Source organism: Diabrotica virgifera, chromosome 7 (genome assembly GCF_917563875.1).
Source record: "Diabrotica virgifera virgifera chromosome 7, PGI_DIABVI_V3a".
Classification (NCBI taxonomy): Eukaryota; Metazoa; Arthropoda; class Insecta; order Coleoptera; family Chrysomelidae; genus Diabrotica; species Diabrotica virgifera.
The window spans coordinates 203,123,946-203,143,843 of record NC_065449.1 but is presented as its reverse complement, the minus strand read 5'-3'; the positions used below and the strand labels follow the sequence as shown (position 1 = coordinate 203,143,843).

The 19,898-nt window shown below is 34.5% G+C and overlaps 2 protein-coding genes across 2 annotated transcripts; both read left to right on the top strand.

The window, feature by feature from the left end:
• On the top strand, positions 1-9,933 carry LOC114337599 (cathepsin L-like proteinase). The gene is made up of 3 exons (XM_028288088.2): positions 1-83; positions 6,147-6,572; positions 9,431-9,933. The coding sequence occupies exons 2-3, from the start codon at positions 6,159-6,161 to the stop codon at positions 9,533-9,535; spliced, it is 519 nt and encodes a 172-aa protein (XP_028143889.2). The 5' UTR covers positions 1-83; positions 6,147-6,158; the 3' UTR covers positions 9,536-9,933.
• A 22-nt stretch (positions 9,934-9,955) lies between these two features.
• LOC126888818 (uncharacterized) lies at positions 9,956-11,749 on the top strand. The gene is made up of 2 exons (XM_050657224.1): positions 9,956-10,378; positions 11,406-11,749. The coding sequence occupies exons 1-2, from the start codon at positions 10,144-10,146 to the stop codon at positions 11,690-11,692; spliced, it is 522 nt and encodes a 173-aa protein (XP_050513181.1). The 5' UTR covers positions 9,956-10,143; the 3' UTR covers positions 11,693-11,749.
• Positions 11,750-19,898: the final 8,149 nt, after the last annotated feature.

Genomic DNA, 19,898 nt, shown 5'->3' with positions numbered 1-19,898 from the left:
TATCACTAATATAAGCGATTATAACTAGTTATTTTGATGAAATATTGATCAGTATAGTTCTAGTTATCAAAAGTTAGAATTAGGTACGTATATTTTATTAACGAGAGTAAAAAACCGTTAAACGCCGTAAAAATGAGTGGCGCATACAATATTCCAGCTACAAAAGATCTGATATGAATATTACGTGGCGCGAAAATGTATTTTCATATTGATGCAAAATAACATTTTAGTTTTTTTTTCTATTCGAAATAGTTTGCAAAAAAATATTGGGATGGCCGGTTAATGAACTCGGATTGTCCGTTGCCAGATCAAATTTAGCGTCGTAACCACTCCAACTACATAAACCATTTCGGGAATATTCGTTAATTTTATTATACTTTTGTAGCTTAATAGAAAGTATAGTAGATAGTAAAGAATACCCATGAACGTACATATAAACACGCTGTATTTTCCTGTCACCGTGTCACACAAAAAATTGGCCAGCTTAAGTACATGTAATAATTATTGTTACATGTACTTGCACTGGACAATTTTCTTTGTGACACGTTGATAGAACAAAGCGTGTTTTATATGTTCGTTCATGGGTATTCTTTCATTTTTCCGACTGTATGATAACTGAAGCTATTACAGGAATTATTGAGCTTGAAAAACCGTTTTTTCCACAGGAAATAGATTTGAACATACTTATGAATAGTGTTGCCCAAAATCGGTCTTGGTATTGCAGTCTTGGTCTTGTTCTTGCATTTTCGCAAGACCAAGACCAAGACCAAGACCACTTTATTTTAGCAAGACCAAGACCAAGACTGACCGTGCAAGACTTGAGCAAGAACAAGACTAAGCCTGCAAGACTCTTGCGTCTTGCAGTTAGGATTGAGTGTCGTTTTAGGGAATATAATAGTTCGGGTATATGCTTAGAGACTATGAGACGCAAAAAAAGGTAAAAAAATTTTGGAAAATTGGACTTATGCGCATTATGAACAATACAATAAACATGCATAGCGAATCAAAATATACAGTAACCCTCGTAAGGCGGTGCGGGGTGCAACTGCACCCCAGACCTCGTTTTTCTCACCTATCTTTTCTAATAAATTTTTTTGATTTTTGTCCATTTTTTTATTCGCATTAAATTCAATTCTAAACACATTACACCCATTGCAGCATCTAAAAAGTTTTACGTTTACGTGATTTTTTAGAAAAATGGTGTTCCACTTGGAGCTAACAGAGCTACGGGACAAGGTCGGTGTTACTTATGTCGGAGAAAAAAGCCCGAAAGTCCCGACATAACTGTATTTTGTGTAAACACTTTGCGTTGGTCACTCTGTGAAAAATTTCATGTGTTTATCTTGCAACGAGAATAATTTTTTTTAAGAAGAAATGGGTACTTTGTTTGTAAAATTATGTTTCATACTAAAATAAACAAGTCCTAATTATCTTTCAAATCAATTTTCCCCACGTTCACATATAAAAAAATGGATATACAGATGGGGTGCAAATGCACCCCGCACCGTTGTTTACGTAAGAATCTAAGCACCGCTTTACGAGTGTTAAATAAAACCTTTGACATATTTATTTGGCACGTACTCACAGGTCATAATAAATTTGTACAATGTAAAAATAAAATATTTTATAATACATTCTTTCTTATATAGCAGACGACGCCTTCGCTCTGAAATTCATTGTAATTGTCTGGATTTTGAGAATAGGTCCTTTCATAAAATAATCTTGTGTTTTGACACCGACAGTAATAAATATCCTTTTGAAACTTGTTATGATGTCACCAAAGCTGATATAATACGACACCCACTTGATTGTTTTTCCTTATCAGTCTACAGACTAAAGACTATCGTAGGTATATAAACTTTTTGCAGAGTGTGCAATTATATCAATGCGTCAAACAAAATACCATTCTAGACAAATGTTCTTTAATACAGTCAAGTTTATGCCATTTATTGGATTTTTTGTGTTTTAACCATGTTTTTAGCACATGTAAGGTTATTAAATGCAAATGTTTATTAAGAAACAGACTGCCTCCCGTGGGACATCGTAGATAGCTCAGTTAGTGAGAGTACCTATAGGCAGGGATAGTTTAGATTGTGGGTTCAAGCCCCACCCGATGTGAGTTGTTTATACATTTATTAATTTTGTTGGTTTTGTAACTAAAGGAACAGAATCATGAAAATTGGAACGAAGGGGTTTTAAAGAGTGATCTATTTAATGAAAATATTTTCATCTATTTCCTACTTCCGGTTATACCGGAAGTTGCTTATAACTTCATTTTTTTGAATGGGACACCCTGTATATTTTTACTTACATTTTTAAATTCTCCTCGATGTCTTCGTTGTTAAAATGTTTTGTAATGTTATATAAGGTAGTTTAAAAGAGAATTAAATTTTTTTCTTAATTTCGCAGCAATATTCACACCCTGTAGAATTGTAGTAGTTTGACATCCAAAACTATATTTATGTTCAGATGATTTTTAATGTAATCTACTATTGTTAAGAATTGTTAGTATACCCCATTCCACGAATATAGGTACGACTCTCTTGGATTATGGCGACAACGAATATTTTACTGTGCAAAATATGAAGGACGAAAGAAAATTGCAAATTATATTGTTGTTTATTGGAGTAATTATTAGAGCAGAATACTTTCGTACTTCTTATGTTGCATACTAAAATATTCGTCGTCGCGATAATCCAAAACAGTCGTATATTCGTGGAATATACCATATAGCTAAATTTGTACTTTTAGAATACAGGGTTGGTCGAAACTCGGAAGGAGTATTTTCTGAGTTTGCTTAAATGGAGAACCCTATATTTTAGTATTGTAATGATATAATATGGTACTTTTTTATTTCTTAAGCATTTCCTATACCTAACTGCTTTAGTTTGTGAGTTATTGGTGATTCAAGCCAAATATTATTTGCAACAAAAAATATGTGAAATTTTATTAGGATGGCCGTGAACATAAAATGTTCGCAAATAATTCAATAACAAATAATTTTTCGGAAATAGATACATATTAATCTAGAGTCTAGAGTCTAGAAGTCTAGACTGATCCTAAAAATTACCAATAATTGTTGAGCTATCAAAATACCTACGTAGTTAAAATTGTTAGTGCGATTAACAATTAAGCACAAATTAAGGCAGTTAGGTATCGAGAATGCTTAATAAATAAAAAAGTACCATAAAATATCATTTCATTACAATACTAAAATACAGGGCGTTCCATTTAAGAAAACTCAGAAAATATTCATTCCGAGTTTCGACCAACCCTGAATACCAAATTCAACATTTAGCTACACTAATAATTTTTAACAATAGTAGACTATATTAAAAATCATTTGAACATAAATAAAGTTTTTGATGTCAAATAACCAATTCTACAGGGTGTGAAAACTGCTACGAAATTAATAAGAAAACGTAATTATCTTTTAAACTACCCTATATGATATTACAAAACCTCATATTTCAGAAAGAAGACATGGAAGAGAATTCAGAAATGTAAAAATATACAGGGTGTCCCATTTAAAAAAACGAAGTTATAGGCAACTTCCGGTATAACTGGAAGTAGGAAATAGATAAAATATTTTCATTAAATAGATCACCCTTCAAAACACTCCATTCCAATTTTCATGATTCTGTTGTCTTTAGTTCTGGAGATATTTTTAATAGGAAAGTTTATCTGCCTCACCCTGTATGTTAAGTCAAGCTGAAAATTTACCTATACTGTTACGTTGTTCTAAGAACTAAAGTAACGTTTAATAAATAGTAATATGCTAGTGGGCAACTGCTAGACTTGCAAGACTCTTGCTGCAAGACCAAGACCAAGACCAAGACCGGGAGTGCAATACCAAGACCAAGACCAAGACCAGGTGTATTAGTGCAAGACCAAGACCAAGACTCTCTAAGTCTCGTCTTGGTCTTGCATTTGGGCAACACTACTTATGAAGCTTATAACTTAAAAATTCGAAAAATTCGACACCTTCAGAGTCAGATTCCTCTAGAGTCCTTCTACAAACGCTCAGTTATTGGTGCAATTCGTAGGTTAAAATTTTGGGTAATTGTCGAAAAACCAAAATTTTCAAAGTTTAGTTTTTCAGTTTTTCGGTGATACTGAGCCGTGTATATGTCTGATCCTGACGGCTTAGACACCATTTCAAAGCTTAACTCAACACTATTAATTTGATGTATTTACGGTTCTCCTGTGTTTTCTTGAACCGAAGATGTATGCCCCCAAAAATATGTCGTTTTTTACCTACCAAGTCCTATAATAGCTGGCTTACTGGTGGTCAAAAGCCACAAACTACACCGGTTCTGAGTCGACCCTGACCCCTCTTCAAACACAGAAAAAAAATTCAGATCGGTTTACCTTTTCCAGTCACATACATACATCCACAAACATTTTCCCTATTTTAAATAGAAATTGACTCATATTTCCGAGCTCGGTAACTTTTGAATGGTATAACCGATGTTCAAAATTGGACATGCGTTGGAAAGGTAATGATCAGTATTATTAGAAGCTGCAAAGGTAGAACTTAAATTTTTGAAGTTTTTGGGAGTTCTGGGGACGAAAACGAAAAACAGGCCCTAAATAGGAAGGGCCGTAAAATCCACACCCTTGGATCAAAATGGATGGTTGACATATGAATGGGTTAGTCTTCTCCTGAACTTTAAGATGGGAGTTGACACAATTTTCAATTCCGTCAGATTTATAAAATCGTTTGCATTTTACGCGTTTTAAAATTTGTATCAATTACTAATCATTCGGAGGTTATTAAACCTAGGTTCTAGTATTTTAGTCTGTACTTACATATCTTCTGAGTCTTCTCCAATTACTTTTAACCATTGTTCTCCAATTTCTAGTATCCTGTTAAATTTCTAATAGATGATGCCATTGATAAAGTCATCACCTTATTGTTTTTAAAATTTTTCTTAAAAATGGACAAATTCAAGGCCACATAATGAGAGGAGAAAAGTACTCTCTGCTAAGACTCATCATCCAAGGAAAAATCTCGGGAAAGAGAAATGTGGGACGTAGGAGGATTTCCTGGTTGCGAAATTTAAGAGAGTGGTATGGGTGCAGTTCAATACAGTTGTTCAGAGCTGCAGCCAACAAAGTTAAGATTGCTGTGATGGTAGCCAACCTCCGATAGGAGACGGTACTGCAAGAAGAAGAAGGACAAATTCAAAAATTTAGTTTAAAAAAAGGTTTCTAAAAAGGCACAATAAAAACGTTTTGTATTAAATTTGTTATTTTTTGCATGCTTTAATGTAAAGGTTTGCATCTTCTTCTTCTGGTTGTGCCTATCCGTGAGGAACATTTGCGGTCATCATTCCAATCTTTATATTTTCTGCAGAAGCACCGAAAAGCTGCCCATATGTTGTGTTGAATCAGGTTTTAAGGTTCTTTAAAAAGAAGATATTTTTTCTTTTTTCTGGACCTTGCATTCCAAATATTGTGATGTATACCTGTGCTGACGTTCCCAATATAAAGTCATAAAGAAGTACTTAGTAATTTTGTTGGGCAGCGTATATTTCATAGACGATTAATGATCAGTTACTAGTCGATTTTAGTAGTTATCACATAACAATTAATTATTAACTCTACAAGGAAAAAGTTTTCCTGTAGTTGGCTGTACACCATGTAATACAAAAAACAGTAAAATCCGTTATAAATGGTATATATTTAAAATCCCTAAAAAGGGCTACATCACAGTCACATAACTAGTTTTCGACTGGTTTACCAGTCATCATCAGTACTTACGTGAAGTTTACATGCTAACCACCAAGATATAATATTAAAAAATATGAGAGTCAAAGCCCTGTATAAGTAATCCGCCAAGGAAACATCGATTGAAATTGCTAACTTAAGCTTGGATTTTTGAAATATTTTTACTAATACGCCCCAGGTAACATCTGAGGTAACATCTGAGCTGTGATTTGACTTGTTCACATGGTGGAAGTTCAGTTCACGTAAGCACTGATGATGACTGGTAAACCAGTCGAAAACTAGTTATGTGATTGTGATGTAGCCCTGGATTTTAAATATATACCTTTTATAAAGGATTTTTTTTGTTTTTTTTTTGTTTTAATTATTAGCTATTATTATTCTTGAATAACTCTTTATAGTTTATTTTCTTGTAGGAAGAAATCACCATGAAAAGTGTAATAGTCTTAACAGCCCTGTATATAGGAGTTATTAACTGTTATTCTGACTACTCGCTTTGGACAGATTTTAAGGCGAAACACTTAAAAACTTACTGTCTACATGAAGAACAAACGCGTTTCTCAGTTTTCCAACAAAACCTGCGGAAAATCGAACAACATAATGCAAGGTATATAAAAGGAGAAGCGTCATACTTTCTTACTATTACGAAATTTGCTGATTGGACTAAAGAGGAAGTCCAGAAATTTTTAAGACCCCTTCCAGAAAACAAATTAGCACTTAGAAGCGTAGATCAGAATCCAGTACGTGCAGATTATCCGGATTCATTTGACTGTAGAGACCATGGAGCAGTTATTGAGATTCAAGATCAAGGACAATGTTTATCTGGATGGGCTTTCGCAGCTGTAAGTATTTTAAAACTTTATAATGCAGATAGATTAAGGTTTTTGATGGTTTTTTTTTCTCTATGCTTTGACATTTAATCAAAAATCTTAGTTAGAAACACTCTTAAATTACCTTTTTATCTTCACACAAATTATCATTAAGTACGGAGCACGTTTTTTGCAAACGAGAAACCATGTCCTCGGAGGAACTCTAAAATTAGAAATAGACATCAAAGAAGAAGTTACAGTAAAGAAATATCTGAATCTGAGATATTGAAACATTGATAACAGAAACATTGCTAAAGACAATCAGATATAGGGCAAGAAGTACTGTAATATTGTTATATCGACTTATGATTCCTTCTTCTTTATGTTGCGCCTTCCTTGAATATTTCCCTGCATTAATAATTTTATGAAATTATATCTGTCACCACGTGTTATCTGACCCAAGTATTGTAGTTTTTTTATATTGATGGAATCTAGTATCTCCCTGCTGTTCTCTATTCTTCTTAATACTTCTTCATTGGTTATTCTGTCTGTCCAGGAGATTCTCAGCATTCTTCGATATGTACACATTTCAAATGCATCCAATCTATTGAGACATTATTTTTAAGGGTCCATGTCTCCACACCTTACAAAAGAAAGGAAAATAAATAAAACAGTCGGAAAAATGAAAGAATACCCATGAACGAACATATAAAACACGCTGTATTTTCCTGTCACCGTGTCACAAAGAAAATTGTCCAGTGCAAGTACCTACATGTAACAATAATTATTACATGTACTTGCGCTGGCCAATTTTTTTTGTGACACGGTGACAGGAAAATACAGCGTGTTTTATATGTTCGTTCATGGGTATTCTTTCATTTTTCCGACTGTACATACTTTAGTACTCGTTTTCTAAGATTTAGTCTGACAATACATAATATTTGTTTCATATTATTGAATGCACTTCTAGTCTTTTCTATTCTAACTCCGATTTATTTGGTATAATCGTTTGTTTTATTAAAGTTAAATATAACAGTTATAATTAAATAGTTATAATTCTGAACTCGTTTTATCGTCTTATTAGTTACGGGTAGATTGATATTTCTAATATTTTTCTTTGATAAAACCATGAATTATGTTTTCTTTATGTTTAGTGACCGACCAAATTCTTCACTCATTGTAACAACCTTATCTAAAATTCTTTGTAGATCTGTAACTCTGGACTGATGATTTTAAGTAGACTATAGCTATTAGTCCGCATATATTCTTTAGGCTATTTCTCACAAATAATTATATTTTTTTCCTTTGTTCCCTATATTTTTCCACTCTCTCAGGTCCTGAATCTTTTCTCTCCAGTTTGGAACTTTCATATTTGATATAATCTCTAGTAGTTGGTCTTTGCCTGTTATTTTTGTCTTCCTCTAGATCTATCTATTTTTGAAAAAGAGACATCTGAAGAAATGGAAATAAAGAGAGGAGTCAGGCAAGGCTGCATACTATCACCTCTATTATTTAACGCTTATTCTGAAGAGGTAATGCGAGAAACTCTGGAAGATGAAACAGTCGGCATAAGAGTAAATGGAGTCTTAGTTAACAACATCAGATATGCAGATGATACAGTAATAATAGCCGATAGTTTACAAGACCTGCAAAGACTCATGAGTAAAATAGTAAGATGTAGTAGGGAGTACGGACTCTCTCTCAATATCAAAAAGACGAAGTTTATGAAAATTAGTAAAAACAACCATAATACTAACGAAATCTTGATAGTAGAGGGCCAGCAGATCGAAAGAGTAAAAAAGTACACTTACCTAGGAACACTTATAACAGAAAATAATGACTACACTGCAGAAATAAAAGTCAGAATCGAAAAAGCACGTTCTAATTTTATAAAAATGAAAAAGGTCCTATGTAGCAAAGATTTAACATTAGCTCTTAAAGTACGCCTAACAAAATGTTACGTCTACAGTGTTCTATACTATGGAGTGGAATCATGGACGTTAAATGTAGAGACAATGAGACGACTTAACGCCTTTGAAATGTGGACCTATAGAAAAATTATGAGGGTTTCCTGGGTAGATAGAGTTACAAACAATGAAGTACTGAGAAGAATAGGTAAAGAAAAGGAAGTTGAACTTACAATTAAAGAAAAGAAGCTACAGTATCTCGGACATGTGATGCGGGGCGAGAAGTATGGTATCCTGCGACTCATAATGCAGGGAAAGATAGATGGCAGAAGAAGCATCGGAAGAAGACGAATTTCATGGTTGAAGAACCTGAGAGAGTGGTTTGGATGCAGCTCGAAACAACTATTTAGAGCTACAGCCTCAAAAATTAAAATAGCTATGATGATTGCCAACCTCCGTAGCGGAGATGGCACCTGAAGAAGAAGAAGATCTATCTATTACAGATTGGTACCTTTTTAATTAGTCCATCTTCTAGTCCTCTTTGTATCTGTCCAAACCATTTCAGTCGTTGTGCTTTAATTACTCTGACTATATTTTCCACGTTGGTTGTATGTACTTATTATTTCATGGTTAGTCAGTCTTCTTATACGATCCATGTATTCTTCTCATAATTTTTCTTTTAAGTATTTTTAGATTTTTCTTCATTTCTTTTCATATGATTTACTAGGTTCTTTCCACTTCATATGCTATCACCGATCTAATTGCTGCTCTATATATTTTGCCATTATTGTGTTTTTGCTCAGATTTTTATCTTAGTCTGTGATATTTCTAATATATTCTGTTCTCCGTTTTAATTATTCAGCTTATTTCTATGCATGCCGCTAAAATATTAATACTTAATATTAATTCTAAGGGCACCTGTGCTTTAAAGTTTTTATATGTGTAGTACACACTAGTATACAGTTTTAACAGCTTATTTTTTAGGCCGGAGCAGTAGAGGGAAGATACGCAGCTTTAGAGAAGAAATTAATCGCTTTGAGCGCAGAAGAGTTAATAGATTGTTCTACATATGAGAACACTAAGGCATAATGTACACGAAGCGAATCGTCATAGACGCGTATTAGATGCGACGTACGAAAAGCATACGCTTTCGTGCTGCTCACTTGTGTCTTTATGGAATACTGTACACGAAGCGTAAGCGGCGCAGAATCGTCAACGCAGACAAGCTTCAAGCCGCCAGGCGTACAACGATGTCAGTCGCTTGTAGTACGCTTGAGTGTTAGAACACCTTTATTGACGGAATTTTATGAGAATGGCGGATCAAATATTAAAATTTGTCCAACTGATTTAAAATTATCAGTGTTTAGATAATAATACCCAAACAAGAGTACTCCCGAAAAATGTGTGGAATTTAGAATAATCTTCCGACAACTCTTTGGCGACAATAATTAACCTACTGTTGTAATTTTTGTAGATATATATAAGGATGCACCTAAAAGTTCCTGTTTCTTTCTTTTGCGGTGGCGAAGATAATTTAACAAAAGTAAGTCCTCTTCATCACTGAACATCTTTGCAACTACTATAAAAGCATGGAAAACCTTAAAACAAGACGATCACATGCAGCTTGCAAATTGAATCGTTTGCGGATTTTTAGGCGTAAAGATATCGTCGCTGCATGACGAAACTTATACGCGCCTATGACGATACGCTTCGTGTGCAGAATGCCTAAATGTGAAAAAGGAGGAATTGCCGAGTACTCCTATTATTATATTCAAGGCAGTGGTCTTAGTTCCATTGAACAATACCCATACACAGCGTCGAATGGAGTACCCTCAACTTGTTATGGCAAAAACATTACAAATAAACCTATTGAACCTCTTGGTAATTTTGGAACTATTCAACAAACTGAAGATGCTATCAAAGGATTTATAGGTAGGTGTGATAATATGTAAACTATATGTGAAATAACGACACCACACGTTATTCAATCTAACTATGTTTAGATTTTGCTACCACTACCACACTTTTCTTTTCACTCTTGATATACAGTTTTATATTTTTTAAATTTTTTGTAATTTCGTTTGAATATCAGATACTTTATTTTCAAACTCTTTTCCAGCGGTTTTTTAATTTTTGTAGTCGGATTATATCTAATAATTACTTACTTACTTATCCTCTTCGTTCCCACTGGAACATAGGGCATCTACTGTAATTCTCCATTTTTGCCGATCTTGTGCTTTTTCTCTAACTTCTCTCCAGGTTAGGCCGACGTTTTCTGCTTCTTTAATAATTGTTTTCTTCCATGTATTTATCGGCCTCCCCTCTTTCCGTTTTCCTGGAGGTTGGAATTCCAATGCTTGTTTTTTTATGTCTGTGTCTGGTTTCCGCAGAGTATGGCCCACCCATTTCCATCTTCTCTTTCTTATTTCTTTATGTATTGGTTCTTCCTTCGTTTTTTTTTCCATAAGTCTGAGTTTGTGATTCTGTTGGGCCAAAATATTCTTAGAATATTTCCTAACGTTTTTGGTGTTAAATTACTTAACAATAGTATTACCAGGTAAAAGGAGTAGGTGATGAGTTATTATTTGGTTTTGCGTTATACTCGGTGCAGAGTACAAAATGATGGCGATAAAGACGGGTAAACTGCTGATGTTTTACTGGAAAAAATTCTCAGCATCGCCCTATTGCATGAATATGCCTCAGGTTCACAGATTACTTTATTCGTTATCGACACTCACTTCATCTTAGCTCGTTAGAGGTCGCTAAAGGCATACGTTGGTAGAATATTTAAATATATTTACCAACGAGTTGATGCGTTTTGGTGCAATCCAGTCTTGTTGCAAAGCCTCTTTGATAACTGGTAAACCTAGAAACACGTGTCAGGGGATGGCAAGAGACTCGAATTGAATCAAAAGAGAACCGTCTATTTTTATTTAATGAGTTATTGTTTCTATTTCAGCTGGTTATTCCCCAATCTCCACACATGTACAAGTTATTGATGACTGGCTCTTATATGGAGGTGGTGTCTACGATAACCCAAAATGTGGAAATGGCTTAGCAACACTTAATCATGGGATTCTCGCTGTTGGTTACGGAGTGGACGAGAAAGAAGGAAAAGAATACTTTACACTTAAGAATTCTTGGGGTAGCGATTGGGGAGAGAAAGGCTACATCAGAGTAGTTCGCAACAAAAAACAATGTGGTATTAGCACTCGTGCCTCATTTCCACTTTTATGGTTTGAGTAAACATATTGTTATAGCCAAAATAGATCTGAGATATTAAAAATATACGTCATACCTACATTCGTTAGTTTTATTCTTTTAATCTAATAATTCCTGCCAATTTCGAGTTTGAACCTTTGTACCGTTAACATCGTATCGAAGACGAGCTAATTACCTAGTTATCAAAAAGCAATTAGCAGAAAATTTGTCGTTTCAACAAGTAAATATAAATAAAAGTTTATTTATATATACCTAAGTTAAGTTTTTGTGAAAGTGGTACATACAAAAAAGCAGTAAGTGATATACGGTATATTATATACACGTAAATTTTTGAAATAGTAAATGTTTTATTGTATTATAATGTACAATGACCGTATATGTATACCAGTAACATTTTAAACACATTTTAAATTTTATTGCGATTTATACTGACAAAACTGGATTCCGTTCCCAATAGGGGACAGGGCCGCACTTACTCTTGCGGGTGATACCAGTTCTTCTAAAATGATCTCCACCGAAGCAAGCATGGATCAACAATCTCAACAAAACCAAATTTCACCGAAAAGCTACTCAGCAGTGACAAATCAATTTAAATTCCCTTCAAGACAGCTAGCACTACTCTTCAGTGCCATCGAAAATACTCCACTTCATGACTACCTAATCCCTGTCGATAACATTGTTCAACCTAAAAATATAATTTTTGCCTCCCGCCTTTCCAACAACCGAGTTTGCATGTACCTTGCGAACAAAAATATCCTAGATGAGTTTTTAGATAACCATGGCCAAATCACTATCCGAGGAGAACTTTTAAAGGCTAGACGACTTATAACACCTGTCGAAAAAATTGTTATGTCACAGGTATGCCCGTCCATTCCACACCATGTTCTTGAAAAAGAACTGCAAAAAATCGGTCTACATCTTGTATCTCCCATAACATTTCTAAAAATCGGCGCAAATCTTCCCGAGTACAGCCATATCCTAAGCTTTCGACGGCAAGTATATGTTAGCCCTCACAATTTAACCATCCCAAGCGCCATAACAATAGCATTCGAAAACACAAACTACACAATATTCTTTTCTCAAGATGGAAACGTTTGCTTCAAATGCAAAAAACCAGGACACGTGGCAGCAGCCTGCACCGAACCTACAAATATATCTGCGACACAACAAACTCCACTAAGCTCTATAACTTCAAATACTACAACTGTAGCCGATTCGGCTGCAGAAACAGCAACAGTATCAATTCCTACGCAAACCCTTACCAGTACGACTAACCAACCTGAAACGTCCCAATCTAATCAAACTCCAACCACATTATCACACCAAAGCACCTTTTCACAACATACTGAGTCAAAATTACCAAATCTAAATACCGAAGTGACCGAAAACAAAGAAACTCATTTAAAACGCTCTATAAGTGAAGTCGCCTCTCCAGAAACCGACATTACACTTCAAGAAAACCCATTTGTAGTACCAAAACCTACAGCAACTCGAAAGAAGCCAAAGACATCTAAACTTGAAGAAACAACGCATTCCAATGTATCCATTTTTGGCATGATATATCCTGCCAAAACCTTCATCAATAATCACGAACCATCATTTCCGTTGAACTGCGATCAATTAGTCCTCCTCCTAGAGAGCATAGCTGGCTTATCGAACCCCATAATCTCAATCAATGACTACACTTCTGATTTGAGAGGTCTCAGTGACATGTTAAAGAAGATCCGTCCCTACTTAAAAGAAAGATCAATAAAAACAAGGCTGACCAACTTGAATAAAAAAATACTTGCTCATCTTGGAGAGGTGAGCTCCGGATTAGAAAGTGATACATCACAGTCATCAAAGATTAGCAACTTATGTTCTCCTTTTTTACTTGCAACGAACTATTTGCTCTGTATCGCGCCCTGAAACATGCAAACCTGTCAAATATTTCTGTTTCTCACCGACTCACCCAACTCTCTCCTTGCAATGCAGCACCTGTATCCTAAAAGTCCTTTAGAGAAACTAATAAAAACTGAACTACAAATTGCACAAGAAAACAACACGACTCCGAAATTTATATGGATCCCATCACATATAGGAATTATAGGCAAGGAAGAGGCAGACAGAAGTTTCTCGTAATGCAGCATTAAGTGCGGAATTCTGAATTAGTGTGCGAGTGTGTATGTAATGATCTCAAAACGTTTTTCTTTTAACAAAAAGTGATTGGTCAGTGGCAACGCGAATGGTTTCTGTCGAAATCTAATCTAAGATCAGTAAAACCAGACACACGACAGTGGAAAACAAGTGCTAGTTTACGGTTTATTCAAACGGTTCTAACGCGCCTACGTATAGAACACTCTACCAGCTTTATCAGGAGAAAAACTGTCCAGTAAAAGACTTACTATCTAATCTAAATCAATATTTTTGTACAAAATCTAGCTATTTGTTATTTGTTAAAAATTATTGTTAACCTTTGTTTATCAAGTAATGCCGCTAATAACCTCTTGGTGGATGCGGTAAATTTTTTCTTTAATAAAAAAAAATTCCTGCCAATACTTAAAGCTTTTAAAAGTAGTAAAAAGGCAATTTATAGTAATTATGAGTCGACAATTTATCATTGTCGAAGAATGTTTCAGAAATGCGCTCAAGAAATATTAGGAATAATTAAAAAATTATTTATGTTACGTTATGAAAATGTATATTAAGTATTAGGTATTTTCAATTAAAATTTTCCATAACTCCTTCTACAACTACTGACATCTATAAGGGAGAAGCGTAATCTTACAACAGTACAAGAAAACTTGAATGATCTTGAAATATATTAGCCACATATAACTCAAATTCCAACAGAGGTGACGGCTGTTGGTTATTATATAGCTTTAACAAGGTTTTAACCATAATATGGTTATAAATTATTATTTTAAAAATACTTAAATTTAATGATTTTATTTCACAATAAAATATAAAAATATCAGGATTTAAAGAAGTAGGTATCATGATCTCTCGACTAACAGTTTGGGGATTATAGCAGGGTAGTCTGCTATATCTAGGGCTTACGGTATACAAGGAAGGTAACAAGGCCAGTGCTACGCTTCAACCGCCTATTACTACCCCTGGTTTTACCCAAGGTACCTACTAATACAAAGTACTAAAAGGAAAATATCAGCTAACAAATAATATTACTGAAAAGTGAACCTTATAATAAAAAGCAATTTAGTTAAATATATTTTGAATGGTAACTTATTACAAAATATGGGTAGTGGCAATGGGTGTGTTTATGTAAACTTTGCCAGTAGGTCACTGGCGAAGCGTGCATGTAACCACTGCTACCACTGGTAACAGTTAAAACTCTTGCATTAAATATTTTATGACTGTTATGAAATAATTCCATTTATATTTTTTACCAACAGAAATATTTGTTAATAGTACCTAATTCAGTAAATAGCCAACTAGACGCACGAAAATATTGGAGAGATATGTGAATCCATTGCACGTTATTATATGCTGTTACCAATACTGGCAGTGGTTACGCAGGAGAAACCTCGCTATCGCTCGGGACTAGCTCGTTTCTGAAAATTTTGGAGGAGCGACGGCTCTGTTAGCGACGGCGCGAGGGCACGCTGTGTATATCAGTATTGTAACCATTTTGAGTATTGGTAACATTAGTTTAGTACCTATTACAGATTACAGTGTGCGTGCATTTAAACATGGATAAGTGTTGCTACGTATTGCGTAATTGATCAACTACTTGAAAAGTTATTCTTCTTGTATATTTTTTTATATATAATTTTGAAGAAAAAAAATTATAATATTGAAAATGGAAGAATTAAAATATAAACAATAGTTTTCAAAATCTATTCTTTTTCCTACTTGTTCATTTTTTATGTTAATTTTATGGTAGAATAATATGTTTAGTTTGTTTATTATTTACTGTTATACCTGTTACATATACATAATTACATATAATTTGGGAATAGTGATTTGTTTTATTTTATTCCACAGGATTGAAAACAAAACCTTATATTTGGGAGGTTCAAAATAATTTTTTTTAAATAATATTTTTTTACATCTGGTTTGGTAACACTTTAGAAAAAGTCACGCGTCGCCACTGCAGTAGGTACGTTGGTTCGCATCTCCAAAATACTACTTATTTTATATATTTTATATCTTATCTCATCTGATGCGTTTCATACTGCAAAAGATTAACTTTTAATACCTTTGACTGCATCCCTTCATTTATGTCAAAAATTGAAGCACAGTAGAAAAGATTTTTACGACCTTATAACTACTTGTATCGGTTGAAATGCCATAAAAAGGGGATTTATTTATCTCTTCAATACTACTTTTCAAGCTGAATGGAGCTAAAACACCAGTTCCAGAGCTGACTGCTTTGTTATGGTTGAGCTAAACTAGACGCTAGACGCAGTTTCAGAGTGACTAAACATAATGCTGTACATTACTTACTGGTACGGTTATTTCACGTGGTATTGCTTGATCGTATGAAAAGCCTTAGTGAGTTCAGCAACTTTAACTTCCGTGTTTTTAGTTGAATCGTGTTTTATAAAATAATTTTCAAGAGACTTACTGATACTTGAGGAACTCAGTCTGTTCGCATGTTTCACTAATACGATGTGATGTTTCTATCTAAACGTCCACTACCTATCTTTCCTTCCTTCCCTTCCATGTAACGTAATATTTTTCTGCAAACTCTCCTTTCCCTTCCTAAACGTTACATTACACCAAAATAACCATTACAATACTTAATCTTACGATTTTTTAAATTTTCCCTTACTTGGCCTTACTTGGTCCTTGGATACATTTTTTGCTTCATCCCATTAAAAATTAAAAAGAAAATCACTAGGTAGGTACGTATCTTTTTCTGTCGGTGTAATATTAGGTCCTCCTAACTTTGGCAATTACGTTTGCTAATAATTATTGTTGACGGTCTTCAGCTAATTAAAATAGTTGTTCGACACTGCGTATTATTATTCAATCGCGAATGTTCTTGAGTCATGACATCTTCCCTACAGTTACTATATGGCAGTCAATTTTACTTTATGATAATCTGAATGATTCTGTACCACTTTTTTAGAAATACATGAACTAGGTATGAAATATAATGAAAGACAGTTAATGTTTCATTTTGTTGAGGCGACCATCATCCTCTTTCGTACGTTTCATCATCATCATCATTATCATCATCATCATCATCAGTAGCTCGACAACACTTTTTGGGTCCTAGCTTGTTATACGATTTTCCACCATTCTGTTCTGTTCCTTGCTTTGTTCTTCCAGTGGGTAATCTCAAGTGTTTTCAGATCTTGTTCCATGTATCTAAGTTTGGGTCTTCCCTTTGACCTTCTCCCTATTGGTGTTTGCTTTATTATATGTTTTGGTGTTTCGGTCTCCAACATTCGTTGAACATGGCCCATCCAGCGCAGACGTCCGATCTTTATGGATGTTATGACGTCGGGTTCGTTGTATGCTGCGTATAGTTCAAAATTATATCTTCTGCGCCATATCTTTTTCTTTCACCCCCTTATATATGTGTCTAAGGATTTTTCGTTCAAACGTACCTAATAGATTCTCATCGCTTTTCGACAGTGTCCATGTCTCTGATCCATATATTAAGGACCGGTTTTATCAGGGTTTTGTATATTTTGCATTTGGTTTTTCTAGTGATGTTGTTAGATCTTAGATGTTTAATGAGTCCATTATATGTTTTATTAGCAATATGTATTCTTCTCTTAACTTCTTCGCTGACATTGTTATCTGCGGTAACTAGTGAACCTAGATATGTAAAAAATTTTACGCTTTCGATGTTATAGCCTCCTATTGTCAGATTCTGTAGGTTTCTTTGGCCTGTCGATTTGCTGTCCTTCATGTATTTGGTTTTTATTTCATTAATATTTAGGCCACTGTTTTGTGCCGCTCTTTCTATAGCATTAAATGCTTCTATCATTTCTCTTTTGCTTCCAGCTATGATATCAACATCATCTGCAAATGCCAATATTTGTACACTTTTTGTTATTATTGTTCCTCTGCTGTTAACTTTTGGCTCTCTAATTATTTTCTCTAATATGATGTTGAATAGAATACAGGATAGGGCATCTCCCTGTCGTAGGCCCGTTCTAACATGGATTGTATCTGTTAGTGCGTTTTGAATTCGAACCCTGCTTTGTACTTTTAGTGTTTCTTTTACTGTATCAATGAGATAGTTGGAATATTAAACTCTTTCAGGGCGTTGATCAGAAATTCTCGATGGATAATATCATAGGCACTCTCAAAGTCAATGAAGAGATGATGTGTTTCTATAACGTCTCAAAACGAAGATCTGATCTATTGTGGACTTCTGCCTTACGTACGTTTCACTCTTTTGAAATCTTCAGAGAGGCCCTCAAAGTTTTAGATCCGAAAATATAGAAGTTTTTAGATTTTCGCATCTAAAATTTCGAATTGTTTTGAAATAAGGAGAAGCCTAGCGGGAATCTAACATTGCATTCCACATCATGTCTATTCATCTAAGCAATGACATCCAGGCTGTTGCGGCGACATCTAATTAAAATAATTCAAAGTTTTAGATAAGAAAATCTATAAGTTTTTAGATTTTCGGGGATCTAAAGCTTCGAATTGTTATGAAATATTTTTTGTTTTAATCATTTTTAATAACTCACGAGCGGCATTTGCTCTATTTAACATAGCTTTGTTGGTCTGCATCGCAGGACAGGGTATTCGAAGTATTCTTCTTCTTCATGTACCATGTCCTTTCAGAACGTTGGTTATCATCATAGCTATCTTAATTTTATTCACTGCCACCCTAAACAGCATGCTTGTATCAACACCATACCAATCTCGCAAGTTCTTCAGCTATGAGGTTCTTCTTCGTCCTGGACTTCGTTTGCCTGCTATTTTTCCTTGCATGATATTTTGTAGCAACCTATATTTGGGACCTCTCATTACATGTCTGAAATACTCCAGCTTTCTCTGCTTGATGCTTTTTATGATCTCAGTAGTCTTGTTGACGTTCTAGTATTGTGGAGTTTCGAATTTTCTCCACCCAGGAAATTTTTAAAATTCTTCTATAGCACCACATTCCGAAAGCCTCAAGGCAATTTAGATCGATTTTATTCACAGTCCAGGACTCGACACCATAAAGTAAGACCGAGAACACGTAGCAGCGAAGTAGGTGGATCCTTAATGCCAATTTTAGGTCTGTTACATAAAACCTTGGACATCCTTCTAAAAGCGGCTCTAGCCTGCTCTATCCCAGATCTAATTTCGCCGTGACTTTCTGCGTTACAATTTAATTGCTGTCCAAGGTAAACGATTTTATCAACTTTCTCAAGTTTGGTATTATTTACATATATAGACGGTTTTATATGCTGTTGTTTACTTATTACGAGTATTTTGGTTTTCCGTATGTCCAGATCCAGACCTGCCTTAGTACAACTCTCAACGATACTATCAATTATTATTTGCAGATCTTCTTGACTATAAGCTAGGAGTACTGTATCGTCCGCCTATCGTAAATTATTGATGACTTTACGGTTCATAAGTATTCCTTCTTTTGTGAAAAGTGCACAAAAAAGTGCTTTTCTGAAAATTCTTTCGGAGTAAACGTTGAAAAGCAGGGGTGACAAGGGGCATCCCTGCCGTACTCCTCTTTTAATATTAAGAGCCTGTGATTCCACACCATCTACTAAAACTGATGTTGTTTGATTCCAATATAAATTTGCAATTATTCAAACATCTCTGCCGTCCAAGCAAATGTCTTTTAGAGTTTCGATCAACATAGAGTGCTTAACACGATCAAATGCCTTTTGAAAGTCAATAAAACAACAGCATATATCTACATATATATCTCGACATCTTTGAGCATGTACGTTCATTCCAAACAGTGCCTCTCTCGTTCCAAACCCGTTACGGGAACCAAACTGTGTATCATCCAGTTATTCCTCGCATTTATTGTAGATGTGACCATGCATTACCTTCAGAAAAATTTTCAATAAGTGGTTTAACAAACTGATGGTTCTATAATCAGCAAACATTTTTGCTGTTGTCTTCTTAGGTAGAGCTATAAACAGTGAATTAGACCAACCATTAGGTAGTTGTCCGCTGGTATAAATGGTATTGAAAAACGAAGTTATAGCCTCTTAAACCTTGCTATCATTTATAAGCTTGTATATTTCAAAAAAAAAAAGACTAAGTTTTTCAACCTAATAAAAATATTTGTAAATTAAATATTTTT